We start from the raw sequence: 15360 nt of genomic DNA, 5'->3' as shown, positions 1-15360 counted from the left end.
AGTTATAAGTTGGCAGATGTATATCATCTTCACAACAGATCTTGTGTTAGAAATAATGTCTGTATGTGGGATATTTGAGGAGATGGATGGATGTCTTTTTTCGAATTCCTTGAGCGTTTTGTTTTTAAAAATCTTGAACCCTATGTGGGGAGGTGCCAGAAAAAATGGACCGATCTCTACCATTTTTTTAACAGATCTTGTGTTGATGAAAATTTTGCGTTTTACGAGCTTCATGGATACTCAAAATTTTGACCCATTGTGGAGGAGGTATGTATTCCATCTTGGTACCGGACCTTGGGGTAATAAAATTATTGGGATATGTGAAATTTGAAGACAATCGGTCTCTTACATCATCCAAGTCTGAATGGAATCTGGTGTTAATTTCGCGTTTTATGAGCTACATGGATATTGAAAATGTTTAACCTTTGTGGAGAAGGTTCCAGAAGGAGTGGACCGATATATTCCATCATCACGCGAAATCCTGGGTTAGTAAAAAAATTGTGATGTGTGTAATTCGAAGGCAATCGGACTCTTATTTCACATGTTGTTAGCTATAATTATTCAAATTGTTGATGCTTTGTGGCGGAGGTAATTCATTGAGTTTACCGATATTGTCCATTTTCTCACCTCACATTGTACTGATGCTAATATTAGGATATGCAAAGTTGGGGCAAAGTCGGATTATCCTATAAAAAAATATTTTCTTTTAAAATGTTGACCTTTTGTGTGGGGGAGGTACCAGAAGGAGTGCACTCGATCTAAGTTTGACAATAATATTCAAGAGTTATCGTGCGCACCAGCCAGCAGACAGGCGGAAGGACGGATATCGCTGTGTCCTAAAGCGGATTTGACCCGTTATTTCGATGATGAACCTTTTGGCAGTATGAAATGATATATACCCTCTGTAGCCATATAGCTGAGGGTATAAAAATCTCGACCTTTTGTTGGGGAGGTACCGGAAGAAGTGGACCGATATTGCCAATCTCCAAACTCACTCTAAATTTTAATAATAACATTACGATTACTCTCCCTGCGATAATTATTGTGCGCACCAGCCAGACAGACAGACAGACAGAGGGACGGACATCGCTAGATTGACTCCAAATGTCCTGAAACAGATTTGGTCCAAAGAGACCTAGGGTCTAAAACCGTTATTTCAATGAGATACGTTTTTGGCCGTATCAAATGATATATACACGCTTAAGCCATATGGCTGAGGGTAAAAACACGACTTAAAGAGCATCGTAGCATGTCAAAATATTCTACATAATTATCTGCAATAAAATTCGGCTATAAGGCGCCAATATTTTAAATCTTAACCGACCGCCGGGAATTCATATATATTAAAAACATATATTATGTTTAAAGCCGTACTTTGTGTGAACAAGTGCAAAAATTGTCAACGAAGCATTATTTTGGAAATATGACGTCAAAGAGAAAAATATTCTTCATCAAACTTCACTATAAATCACCAAAGAAAAGAAATCTCTATTTCCACTGCATATCAAAAAAAAAAAAAAAAAAAAACTATTGCATCGCGGTTCTCGAAAATAAATATTCACTAATTTTTGTTTTAAAAATTTTTTCTCGAACTTTTTTCGAGTGGACGTCTGAAAGTAACGTAAAATCTCATTTTAGCCGCAGATGTCAAAAGATGAAATATTTTAGACACAATTTCAGGATAAATCTCGGAATAAACCATATATCCAGGAACAATAGTTTTTTTTTTTTTGAAAATTCTATTCAAAATTTTTAATCTAAAAGTAAAAATTATGTCTTTGCTTTTTTACTGTTAATATAACACGTTTCGAATCCGAGTCAAAATTTCCCTTATACTTCGTTTTTTGGCAAACGCCCCAATGAAAGAGTTATTCTAGATCAAAAAATTTCATTTCGGACCGTTTAAGTAAGAACTTTTCAAAAATCCCGCCTTATCCCAAAAGTTTATACCCCTTAACTTTAGCTAGAATGAAATGACTTTAATAGTGGCAAACAACTTTGACGGTCTGACAACACGACTTGACTTAATTTCCCTAACCACAGGATAAAATTAAGTTTTTATTTCATTAGAGTGGCATATCTTGTCTCCTCCTATTTCTCTCCCTCTCTGTCTCTCTCTCTCTTTTCTTGTGTGTTCTGTACCAAGCATTGTATCAACAGAGAAAAGAACTAATGAGAAACTTTGAAACAGAAATTAGATTTTCTTTTGTTTATCGAAAAGACTTCCCGTCATCGTACACTTAATCAATTAAATGTATTGTATGTGTATATGTACGTGTGTACAAGTGATAGTGTGAAACGTGTTATATTTGCGATTGGTTGATATAAAACGAATATAAACTGTGCTACATAAAAAATAATTATAGGAAAAACTCATCAGATTATGAAAGTAAAGCCAAATTTAGAAAATACACATATCGGCATTTTGAAGGCTTTAATCGCAAAGTATCGTAAATAATTGGAGAAAGATCCTCCCTCTTCGAAATTTTTTGAAATTTTCGTATAAAGATTCAACGCAATCCTTGCATCTTTGTGTGTACGAGGATTACTTTTGTCGAACATCTTAAGCCTCAAGGAGTGTTTTTGGTCTATTTTTCATGTTTTTATGTAGTTTATATGTATTTGCAAATGGTTTATTTGTAAAGTGTGTGCGTTTCTACGAAATGAGACTTTACCTTTGCGTGTGGTTACGACGAGAGCGCAAAGACAAGTGTAGTTGCAGATGAGCACAATAGCCGACGACCGCAGCATTGGAAAGTGCCACTCTGCATCCGAACTGAGCGAATATGATTTTTAGGAGAAAGTGCAGAAGAGAGCGTAAGCTCTCCCCCACAATCCGAACTAGGCGAATGTGACTCCTAAAAGAGAGGCAAAGAAGCTTTCCCCATTGATCTCGACTGAGAGGCCAATTAATGTAATTAATTGTAATGCTGGAGAAGGGGGGACAACGTATCGAACATATACCTTGGCGTAACCAAAGTATCGAACTTATACAGACAGGATCGTAGCATGTCAAAATGTTCTACAAAATTATTTGTCATAAAATTTTACTACTGGTCTCAGGAGACATCAAAAGTTTAAATATTACTTAACGCTTTTTAGGGATGAATTCCTACTTTATGTGAGTGACTCGCAACATAACCTAGAGTGGGCCAGATCCCCAATCTTCCATACTTTTTTGAAAATTGAAAAAAAAAAACCTTGTAATCCGCTGATTTTAGGTATACAACCAACTTCAGACTGCTGTCATTTCTAAGCCACTCGCCTAATAGCTGTTAAAATTATTCCAGTGACAGTTCATTATATTGTTTACAAGCGTACAAAAGCATCTTGGTAAGAATTTTTCAGAGGAAAAATTATTCGTGATGGAATTCAAGCGTGATAGAGTGATTTTTTATATTTTGCTGGAAAACCACAAGTGGCTATCGTTAGAGCATTCCAGCATTTAAATGTGATCGTTACCGTGATACTGGTAGCGTAACCCGACGTCATGGAAGTGGACGGAAGAAAATAGCAACATCAGCAGAAATGGTTGGAAAATGAAAAAAGGCAACTTGATCGAAACCCACGTCGCAGTGGCCAAAAAATGGCTCGTGAACTGAACATATCACAATATTCCATTCGGCAAATATTGAAAAATGAGTGCGGGGTAGAGCCTTTGAAATTCCAAAAAGTGCGAAAACTTACACCGCAACTGAAAGAAAATAGACTCCAAAGAGCTAAAGAGTTGCATCGCTTGGCCGAAAATGGTGAACTGCGGTATTTGGTTTTCTCCGCTCCGATGAGAAAACATTCGTTGTCCAGCAGTTTGTAAACAAGCAAAATAATTGTGTTCACTTGCCAAGGAGGTCAGCTGACAATGTGCACCTTCCGCCAGAGCTTAAGCGCCGGCCATGGTGATGGTGTGGGCCGCCATAACAGCCAGTGGTCGTTCTCCGCTCGTATTAATGGACCGTGACATCAGAATAAATGCCGAATATTATCGCAAAAATATTCTGGAGGATGTATTAAAACCTTTGGCACGCAAACATTTTTGCCGCAGACCTTGGACATTCCAACAGAACCATCGCACTCAGCACGCGCCACCCAAGAATGGTTACAAAATGATGTTCCTCGCTTCATTTCCAGCGCACAATGGCCACCAAAAACTACGGATACCAAGCCGTTGGACTATTGTGTCTGGAGTATTTTGGAAAGCAAGGTTGGCACTAAAACATACCAATATATAAATCAAGCAAGCTCTTCGCCGGGATGGGGCCAAAATACCGCAGAGCAAAATTCAGGCAGTGTGTGGCGGTTTTATTGGCCGTTTGAAGGCCATAATTCGTGCCAAAGGTGACCAATTCTAACAAATCTAAACTTATTCTAAAATTTGATGCTATTTCCGACGTTGTTCGTTTTCATTCAATTAAAATTAAAAAAAGAAATATAAGAATTATGGCGCGCCATGTCGGTCTACGTTTTCGTTCAGGCCCAATTTTAGCGAATTTGTTTTATATTTCGTTTTTAAAGTTCGAAATCGATACTACAGCCAATGACAAACAATTACTTATGTAATTTTTGTTGTTGTTAATTTTTTAAGTTTTTTCCTAATGGTGGAGGATATTAAAAGGCGGGCTCGGCCGAATTTAGCTCCTGTTTTTCTTGTTATGTATAGATTGTTATCAGTTATATTGCCTTGGACGCTATATATCTAAAATACTGTGATTCAAAAGCGAAATTTTCGAAAGATGTGATTGTTCTCTCCTTTTTTAGGATGTATACTTTCAAAATGCCGATACATCCCTCTGTTATTTCTGACTGTTTTTTTCCTGTAATTATTTCAAACCAGTAAAGAAAGTCTTAAAGTCGGGCGGGGCCGACTTTATAATACCCAACACCGCTTTGCTAATTTAGTAGAGCTCCGCTAATTTAAAGTTCAAAGGACTAAATATGCCGAAGCATTTGTATCTTTTAAATTCGGACTTGTATTGCCATTTGGTGAACAATTAATTTGAAATGGGATAAAGATATATATGGGAGCTAAAGATATATATGGGAGCTAAAAATCGGAACCGATCTCGATAAAATTTGGCAAAGATATTTCTGAGCTGTATTTGATATATTTCCCTAAATATCGTTGTTATAGAGTGCATATTACGGCTGTGGGTAACAAATATAACAAACCGGATGAACAGTATATATGGGAGCTATAACTATATCTGAACCGATCTTCACCAAATTTGATATTCTAGTTTCTAGACTCAATTCGGGCGCAAATGCCCAATTCCATCCCATCTGGACAAATATTAGACGTTTGATGCATAATAAAAGGTAAATCGGACGATGTTATATATGGGAGCTATATCCAAATTTGAACCGATCTCGATAAAATTTAGCAAATGTATTTCTGAGCTGTATTTGATATATTTCCCTAAATATTGTTTTTACAGAGTGCATATTACGGCTGCGGAGGACAAAAATGACAAATCGAATGAACAATATATATGGGATCTATAGCTACATTTGAACCGATTTCGATCAAATTTAGCATACTTATTTTCAGGCCTAATTAGGTTGTATGTGCAAAATTCCATACTATTCGGGCTGATATTACACGTTTGGTGAACAATAAAAGGCAAATCGGACGAAGATATATATGGGAGCTATATCTAAATTTTGACCGATTATCTCCAATTTCAATAGGGTTCGTCCTTGGGCCAAACACATGATTTGTGCAAAATTTCATCTGGATCGGGCAATAAATGCGAACTGTACTTTGTTTACAAAAATACATGGACAGACGGACAGACAGACAGACGGACGGACGGTCGGACGGACATGAATGTGATTCTATGCAGATCTTCAAAAGGAACTATGGGTCTATCTCGTTTTCTTTTACCTGTTACAAACAAATGCACAAAGACATAATACCCTGACCACCTTGTGGTGTAGGGTATAAAAATATGCATAACCCTCAAACAGCTAAGCATAGCTTCGAATTCAAAGAAAAATAAATATAAATTTTAACAATTTTTAAACGCCCAACACTTGCATTTTTTTCTTATTTTGGTTTCTGTGAATTTTTTAATTCTGTGATAAATTCTGTGCTCTTGCGCTGCGGTTTTTTTCTCTTTGTACTTACAATTTGAATTTCTCATTCCATTTGGGCGTCAGCGTGTGCGGTTTTATTGATGTGGCGCATATAAATTTTGCTGGTACCGGACCGCCCAATGAATCACGCTGCTCTCGTCGCGTGCCCTCGCGTCGTTTGAAACTCAAACGAAAGCTGTGCTTACGATGTGGCGGTGAATCGGTGGCATTGTTGTCGAATGCATTCATATCGGCCGAAAGTGCTCGCGGTGTTGGTGGCAGTGGCAATGGTGATACGGGCGGGCCACCATCTGGTTGGATGCCCAGCATGCAGTAGGGATCGGAGAAGCCTGCAAATAAACAAAAAAGGCAGAAGAAAAAAATGGAAAACATTTAAAAACCAATTCAATTGATTAAAATATTTATTTTCTTCTGGGGAGAATATCCCAGACAAAAACAAGGGAACTGATGAGGATTGGTGGCTCTTTCCGAAACCTAGGTATTCCCTGCCTTACCCCCTGGTAAACATTACCATCGTTCTCCACTAATAAACAAACGTTGTTTTTATAAAAACAACAATAAAGGGATAAAGCCAGACCATTTTGCAACAACAAAATACTACGGTATCCCGAACAAACAAGCCACACTGTTCTATTAATAGACAAGGCACGGTCGACGAAGGGGTTTTTGTTGTAACAGACAAAACCAACTTACATGGTTATGCTACTTCGTTCAGGCTGAACGAAAGCATAACAAGTGGAGAAAGATGTAAATGTTTATAAGTGCGGTTGTAAGATTTAGAAGACTTTCCAAGAGAATTTTAGTTTTATTTAATTCTTTGGTTCCTCTTCTATTGAGCTTACGATCTCGTCACTTGGGTAAAAAAATGTTTTTTGTCATAGAAGTTATTTTTAAAATAACTTCTGGGGAGAATATCCCAGACAAAAACAAGGGAACTGATGAGGATTGGTGGCTCTTTCCGAAACCTAGGTATTCCCTGCCTTACCCCCTGGTAAACATTACCATCGTTCTCCACTAATAAACAAACGTTGTTTTTATAAAAACAACAATAAAGGGATAAAGCCAGACCATTTTGCAACAACAAAATACTACGGTATCCCGAACAAACAAGCCACACTGTTCTATTTATTTTAAATTTTTTTTCTTAATTTATAGTTGAGAGGCAATTGGGAAAACTCTCTTCCATAAGGAACAAAGTTTTGAGAAAAAAACAAAGTTATTTTGATATTAATATCATGTCAAAATAACTTTGTTTTCTCAAAAAGTTGTTCCTTATGGAGCACAGTTTTCCCAATTTCAATTTTCCGAATCTTGGTGTATTTTCTCATATCTGTCTTTATTTTTTTATCTCACAAGTAATTAAAACGATTCTCCTGTTTGCTTTGTCAGAGACATGTAATTCAACAATTATTCATTTTAAGCGAGTCCTTTATGTGCATTAATTGAACCTTGTATTGTAAAATGTAATTTTTGCGCACGATTTTATTGTTCTCCGAAAAAAAAAAAAAAACAGAACATCGCATCATTTCATTTTCATGTTTCCACGGAATTTCCAAGAATTCGACACGTAGTCAAGAGCATCGGCATAATAAACACAATGTGGTCAGATGGGAAATGAATGTCATTAATAGTCCTGAACAGAGGTCTAAAGGACAATCGTTATTTGGTTTTATTGTCGTTTATTTCTTTAGCAAGGCTGGGCAGCTAGGAACAACGGTACAATTTTATTCATTATCGAAAGAGAAAATGTAAAACCGGGAATTGCAGGTAAGGATGATGGTGTCATTAGTTTACATGACAGCACATGTCAGTTGACGGAATTGCAAGTCCACACAAAAATAAAAAAATCCAGGATTTTTGCCTATGCAAACCTTTCAATAATTTTGGAATCCTTATTTTTTTTGCACAGTAGGTCCTTAAAAAATTGTGAACGATTTCTTAACAAAATCCTGAAATTCAGGAGGTTTTTTCTGAAAGTCTTTGAAAATATGTTTGAGTCAAACTATCCAATTTTTAGCCTGAATAGCTTTAAGATTTTATTTTTCCTTGAAAAAAAAAATCTTTTCAAAGCCACCTTAAAAATCTAGGATTATTTTCCAGAATGACCTTCTAAAGAAATCCATGTATATATAGACGCTTATAGCTCTGAAAACCATTAAAAATGTTTGGTTTTCAATAAAAAATTTTCAAAATCACGGAACTCTACAAAAAAATCTTTTGTCGGAAATTATATATAAACAAGTAAAAAAAGAAGCTAAGTTCGGCCGGGCTGAACTTTTTATAACCACCACCATTGGCAAGGAACCTAAAAAATGTAAAAAAAAATCTCGAAGAATACGGTTCAAATAAAAACTTTTATATGTGGGCTATACGAAGATGTGGTGCTGGATAAGTAATTTTCTGTCATAGGCTGTAGTAACGATTCTGAATCTCAAATATGAAATTCGAAACAATTCCGATGAATAATGTGTTGAATATCATCAAAATACCGAATAAATGATGTATAAGGCTATACTAAGACGTTGACCTGCATAGGCAATTTTCCGTGAATTACCCATTACGAACTTCAAATACGAAATTTGGCGCAATTCTGGTAAATAATGTTGCAAAAATTCTGGAAATACCGAATATCTCGGGATAGAGTTAAATGGGTGCTAAAACTAAAACATATAGAGTCTATAAAGTCAATTCTCTTCCAGGGGTAAAGTACTCAGAAGAAACTCCTTGTGTGGATTTTAAGCCAATTCCATTGGAAAATGTGGCTAAAATCATCAAAATACCCAATATTGGAGGCAACGATATCGTCGACTTATATAGGCAATTCTTTTTCTGGGGATAAAGTACTTACAGATAACTCCTTGTGTAGAATTTAAGACAATTCCATTAAAAAATGTAGCTAAAATCATCAAAACACCGAATTTCGGGAAGTACAGTTATATGAGGGGTATACGATATCGTAGACCAATAGAGACATTTCCTTTTCAGTGGTTAAAGAAGTCACGAACAACTCCTTGTGTATAATTTTAAGACAATTCCATTAAAAATGTGGTTAAAATCAATAAAATACGCGAATATCGGGGGCTACCTTTGTATGGGGACAATTCGATATAGTGGACCGATATAGCCCATCTTCTAACTTTACCTGACTGCAGGCAAAAGACGGATATGTGCAAAATGTTAGCTTCCTATCTTAATTCGTTTTGATTACAACAAACGGACAGACGGAAGGACAGACAGGGCTAAATCGTGTTAGAATTTTACGCCGATCAAGAAGATATATACTTTGTTGGGTCTAAAATTATTGTTTCGATGAGTTACAATCGGAATGACGAACTTAATATACCCTCCATACTATGTACGGTGGAGGATATGAAAAGAGTAGTGAAATATTTGACTGACTGAGAATCAGTCCAGACCAGAGGGATCAGTTTTGGTGTGTAGGCTTCTGATAAGATTAGGTTTTTGGAAATACGTACTAAAACGGTACAAATTTTACCAAAATGATGAAGCTGGAATTGTGAAATTATGTATTTGGGTACCTGTTGGTGGTAGCCCTGTGATAAAGAGGAGGTTTTGCAAATGTGTGCTACAAGTGCGCGAAAAGTACTTAATAGTACTATATTGGTACCATTTGGTTATTGGGTGAATAGATACGGCTTGAAATCTGAATTTTATATTATAATCGCTTTTCATGTGCACCCTAGGCATATGGAGGTGGTTTCGGAAATGAGTACTACAATTGAACGAAAAGTACTAAATGGTACTAAATTGATATTTGGGTGAAGGGATAGAGATAAAAATCTGAAATTTCATATTTAAATTAGTGATGATACCTGTTTAAAATTTGGCTTTGGTTTGATTTGCGTCCCATATTAGTACGAAAATGACTAAATGGTACTAAATTTGGCATTGGGTGAAAGAAATAGACTGCAATCCTCAAATTTGATATTGAGTCTTGGTATCTGGAATTGAGATATTGAGGTGATTTTGGAAAAGTGTACCATAATTGTACGAAAAGTACTAAATAGTACTTTTTTGGTATTGTGTTACAGGACAGAGATAAAATCCTGGCATTTGATATTTAGTTAGCTAATGGTAACTGTGATGGTATCTGATGCGATTTGGCGGTGATTTGGAAATGTGTTCTATATTAATACGAAAAACACTAAATAGTACTAAATCCTCAAATTTGATATTGAGGTCTGTCTTGGTATCTTGAATTGAGATGTGGAGGTGGTTTTGGGAATGAGTACTATAATTCTACGAAAAGTACTAAATAGTACAAAATTTGGTGTTGGGTGAAGGAATAGGGTTGAAATCTTGAAATTTGATATGTATGCCACTGATGGTGTCTGTGGTTAAGATATGGAGGTGATTTTGGAAATGTGAACTATAAGTGTACAAAATGTACTAAATAGTACAAAATTAAGTGTTGGGTCAAAGAATAGAGCTGAAATCTTGAAATTTGATATGGATGTCACTGTTGGTGTATGTAGTTGAGAGAAAGACCTGGTTCTGGATATGCGTACTGTAATTGCACTAAATAGTACAAAATTTGATATGTGGGGTACATTAAACTGTTGGTGTCGGTAGATGAGAGAAGGAAGTGGCTTTCGACAGTATTTGTATAACTGTTCCAATAGTATGGTAATAAGTTTGGGAGTAAGTCTTAGGATACAGTTGGAAATTAGATATTGGGACAATTGTCGGTATATTGTTTTGAGAGAAGAAGGGGGACTTCGGGCTGCGTACAATGATTTTAAGAAAAGTACTTAATGGAACTAAATTTGTCATTGAGTGAATGGATAGAGCTTGAATCCTGAAATTTGATATGGGTGTCACTGTGGATGAGAGAAAGTGGTGCTTAGGACAGTAGTAGTATACCTGTACAAAAAGTATGGTAATAAGGTTGAAATGGGGCCCTGAAATAGAGGGGGAATTCTGAAATTCGATGTGGAGGCCACTATTGGTTTCTAGGATGTAAATACGGTGGTGGCCATTTTTTTTTTAAACTTTGAAATTGCTTTGGTCAGAAAAAAAGAATTAAAATCCATTGTGCAAGGGTTTAACTAATAAGCTTTGTGTAAACTTCAAAATGCAAGATTTTTAAGACTTTTTAATAGTTTTAATAGTTTTCCTATTATTCTTCGAAAAAGGAAAAACTTGAACAATATATAAAACATTACAAGTCTGAAAATATAGTATGATTAATGAAGTTTTGATTAAAAAAATTTGTCAAACTGAACAAATTGTGCATATTGAGTACTAAAAATGGCTAACACGAATTGAAATGAATCTAAAAATTTAAGGTGGACTTTTCGATGACGAAAACCTACTAGTCATTTGAAAATATTCTTTAAGAAATGTACGTTTTTTGGCAGGAGGTATATTCACTCTGAATCAGTTTCCGCTAAATTCAATTTTGGTAGAAAATGTTTCGCTGTGCAAAATTTGGAGTAAATCGAATTATCCCTTCGAGAGTTGGCCCGATCGATTCCAAATGTTCTGTAACTAATTTCTTTTTTAACGTGATAATTAATATATTCGCTTTCTGGCCAAGGGGCTGAAGGGTATACAAATAAAACATCCTCAGTAGCCCAAAATGAAAAGGATTCAAAATGTTTGTTTAAATTGTAACATCTTCTGCAGACACATATATTGCACTTCAATCATTCCATTCCAATTTTACTCAAATTCGTTTCCATGACATGACCACCCCAAACTTTAACAATAATCCTTTCCTTACATTCTCCAAAAAATTTTACACATTATTTTGCACTTAATTAGCACCAGCACCCGTAATATTTACATTAAACATGACATGGCACATCAATTGGCGGAACACGCGTAATTGGCATTGGTGCAAATGTAATTTTATGCTAAGACCCGCCACCGTAATTCATGAATAACCTGACATCGGGCTATTTATCATTGGCTTTGTTTGGCAAATAGCCAACAACGCAGCGAATTAAACGTTCAATTTTTATGAATGAAAATTTGCAACATGCATACGTTGTTGGCGTTTGGGCTGGCTGACGGGCGGTCGGGCGGTAAGAATCAACAGACACACTTAAATACACGGAGTCATAAAACGGATATTTGTACAAATTGTTGAGCACACACACACACACGTACACACCCACACGCAATAGCCTATTAAGTCGGTGGCTTGAAAAAAAAAAAAAAACACGCAAGTAACAAATGTAAATAATAGCTGTGGCCCAAAGGTGTTGAAAATAAGCATACGTATGTACATAACAATGCTTAAGCAATTAAAGGGAATTGAGAGAGTTGTTCAATGGTACGTATGAGCGATAAATTCTATTAATATTTATCATACGCTGCCAAATCTTTGAAATGGGCCAAATTTTTCAAACATTCCACCATTTGGAAGGATCTTGAAAATTAAAAAAAAAATCCGTCGAAAGGGACCACTTGAATGAGAGCCGTTATATGAGAGCTATACGAAGGCGTAGACCTACATAAGTAAAGTATCAGAAAAGACTGGGTTTTTGAAAATTCGTACGAGAACGCTACGAAAAGTACTAAAATTTCTAAATATGGTGCCCTTTGTATTTGACGAGCCAGTGGAGCTTAAATTTGGAATGAGGGTCACTGATGGAGTGTATGAGAGATGTACCGAAGGGTTTCTGGAAATTCGCACATTTAGTGTTCGAAAAGTGCTAAATTGTCCTACATTTGGTTCCATTTCGTATCATATGGACGGTTATATTTAAACCTCGAAATTTGGAATGGGAATCAAGGTTGAGGAGTAGGGTCGATGTAAGAAGGTACTTTTTGAAGTGGTACTCATGTATACGAAAAGTACTAAACAGTACTAAAGTTGGTACAATTATAACTTGAAGGAACATATGGAGCTGGAATCCGAAAATTTGAAATTAACATTACTGCAAAGTGTAGGATTGGGCTATGCAGGTAGTTTTTGAAATTTGAACTGAAAGTACCAAATGGTACTAAATTTGGTACTATTTCAATTTGGGTGAACCGATAGAGCTGGAAGGCTGAAATTTGGAGATAGGATTATTGTAGCATTGTAGGACAGCGGTATGTAGGTAATTTTGGCAATTGGTATTTATGTGTACTAAATGATACTAAATTTGTGCAATTTCGATGTATTGTCGAAATTTGTAAATTAAATTACTATTGCATTGCAGGACTGCGGTATAGAGGTAGTTTTGGCAATTGGTACGTATGTATACTAAATAGTACTAAAATTGTTACAATTTACATTTTGGGAGAACCGGTAGAATTGGAGTCCTGAAATATGGAATTAAAATGTCCATTGTATTGTACGATGTAGGCAGTTATGGAAATTTGTACTTAAGTGTACTAAATGGTACTACATTTGGTATAATTTGGATTTGGTGACCAATAGAGCTGTTATCCTGAAAATTACGTATGAGATTGCTGTCGTAGTGTAGTATTAGGATATGGAGGTAATTTTGGAAATTTGTACTTATATGTACTACAATGTACTTAATTTGGTACAATTTGGAATTGGGTTAACCAATAAATTTGGAATCCTAAACGTTGAAATTGGGATTGCTGTGGGACTGTAGGATTGGGGTATGTAGGAAGTTTTGGATAATTATGAGCACTAAATGGTACTAAATTTGGCACAATTGGAAATTGGGCGAACCGATAGGGCCGAAATCCATAAATTGGGAAAAATAGATTTCTATTGGATTGTATGATGTAGGTTGTTATGGACATTTGTACTTATGTGTTCTAAAGCATACTAAGTTTGGTACAATATGGATTTTTGGTAAGCCGATAGAGCTGGGATGAAATTTTTAAATGAGCATCACTAATGGAGTACACGATAGATGTATCAAAAGTTTTTTGGAAATTCAAACTTCATGATTGCGCAAAGTTCTAAAATGGTACCATTTGGTATTATGTGAATGGATAGAGTTAAAAACTTCAAATTTGGTATGAGAATCAAGGTTGGAAAGGTAGTTTTATATGTAAAGGTGGTTTTGTGAAACGGCCAAAGGTTTTAGACCCAATGTCCCTTTGCGTCAAATCTGCTTCAGGACATTTCGAGTCGATCTAGGGGTGTCCGTCTGGCTAGTGCGCACGATAACTCTCAAGGGAAGTATGCGATTTAATCCAAACTCGGTACATCGTTATATTTTTATCAAAATTAGATCGAGTTCGGAGATGGTCAATATCGTTCCACTCCTTCAGGTACCTCCGCCACAAAAGGTTAACATTTTCACAGAAAATAATTTACACCATAGAGTAAGAAAGGATCATTCAATTTTTACAAATCATAATATTTTTTATCAGTGCTACATCAGGTGGAAAAATGGACAATATCAGTCCACCCCATCAAGTAAGTCCCCAACAAGGGGTCGAAATGTTGAATACTATCAAAAAATGTGAACTAAGAATCCGATTGTCTTTAAATTTCTCACATCCCAATATATCGACCAACACAAGATCTGGTATAAGGAACGGAGAGAACAGACCACACCTTCTGGTACCTTCCACACAATGGGTCACAATTTTGAATAATCACGAAACTAAAAAATCGAAATGAGAATCCGATTACTTTAAACTCGGGGAATACCAATATTTTTATCAACACAATATCTGCTAGGAAAATTGAATATATCGGGACAGTCCTCCTGGTACCTGCCCCACAAGGGGTCAAACTTTCGAATAATTATAACTCCCATAAAATGTGAAATAAACATCCGAATATCTTCAAATTCCATATATTAATATTTCAATCAACATAAGACCTGCTGTGAAGGTGGAATGTATCGGACTTGTCCTTCTGGTACCTCCCCCACAAAGGGTCATAAAATACAAAATATGCATTTCGATTCTCTTCAAAAAATCTTATATTTCTCATAACTTTCTAAATATTGATATATCAAAATAGTTAGAGTTATAGTTATCAGATGTGAATATGAAATTTATCGGCTCACTCTCGTACCTCTCCCACAAAATTTTAAGAATTCTATTGACAATTATTCGCATAAAATTGTAGATAAATGTTCGACTTTCTTTAAATCTTGCACATCCCAAAATTCTAACAGTATTAGGGGGAGTAAGAAAATGGAATTGTAAATTTCATTTCAACATTTTTGAAAAATCACATCAAGTAGTCGATAGAGTCCAAACGTGGCACTTCATAATATTTTTATCAGACTTAGGTTAGATGTGAAATGGACATTAGTGGCCCACTCTCTGGGTGATTTTCTCTTTAAGGAAGACACTAATTACCTAAAACGG

General features: G+C 35.8%; 1 protein-coding gene across 1 annotated transcript in view; it reads right to left on the bottom strand.

Moving 5' to 3' along the window:
• LOC101896881 (BAI1-associated protein 3) overlaps positions 1-15360 on the bottom strand; it is a 72181-nt gene that overhangs the window by 42420 nt on the left and 14401 nt on the right. Inside the window, exon 5 of the mRNA XM_059127464.1 lies at positions 6125-6422. Within this exon, the coding sequence (XP_058983447.1) occupies positions 6125-6422 (298 nt within the window). The remainder of the gene's footprint in view (positions 1-6124; positions 6423-15360) is intronic.

Source organism: Musca domestica, unplaced genomic scaffold (genome assembly GCF_030504385.1).
Source record: "Musca domestica strain aabys unplaced genomic scaffold, Musca_domestica.polishedcontigs.V.1.1 45, whole genome shotgun sequence".
NCBI lineage: Eukaryota > Metazoa > Arthropoda > Insecta > Diptera > Muscidae > Musca > Musca domestica.
The sequence above is the reverse complement of the archived record's forward strand: the minus strand, read 5'-3'. Positions and strand labels throughout refer to the sequence as shown.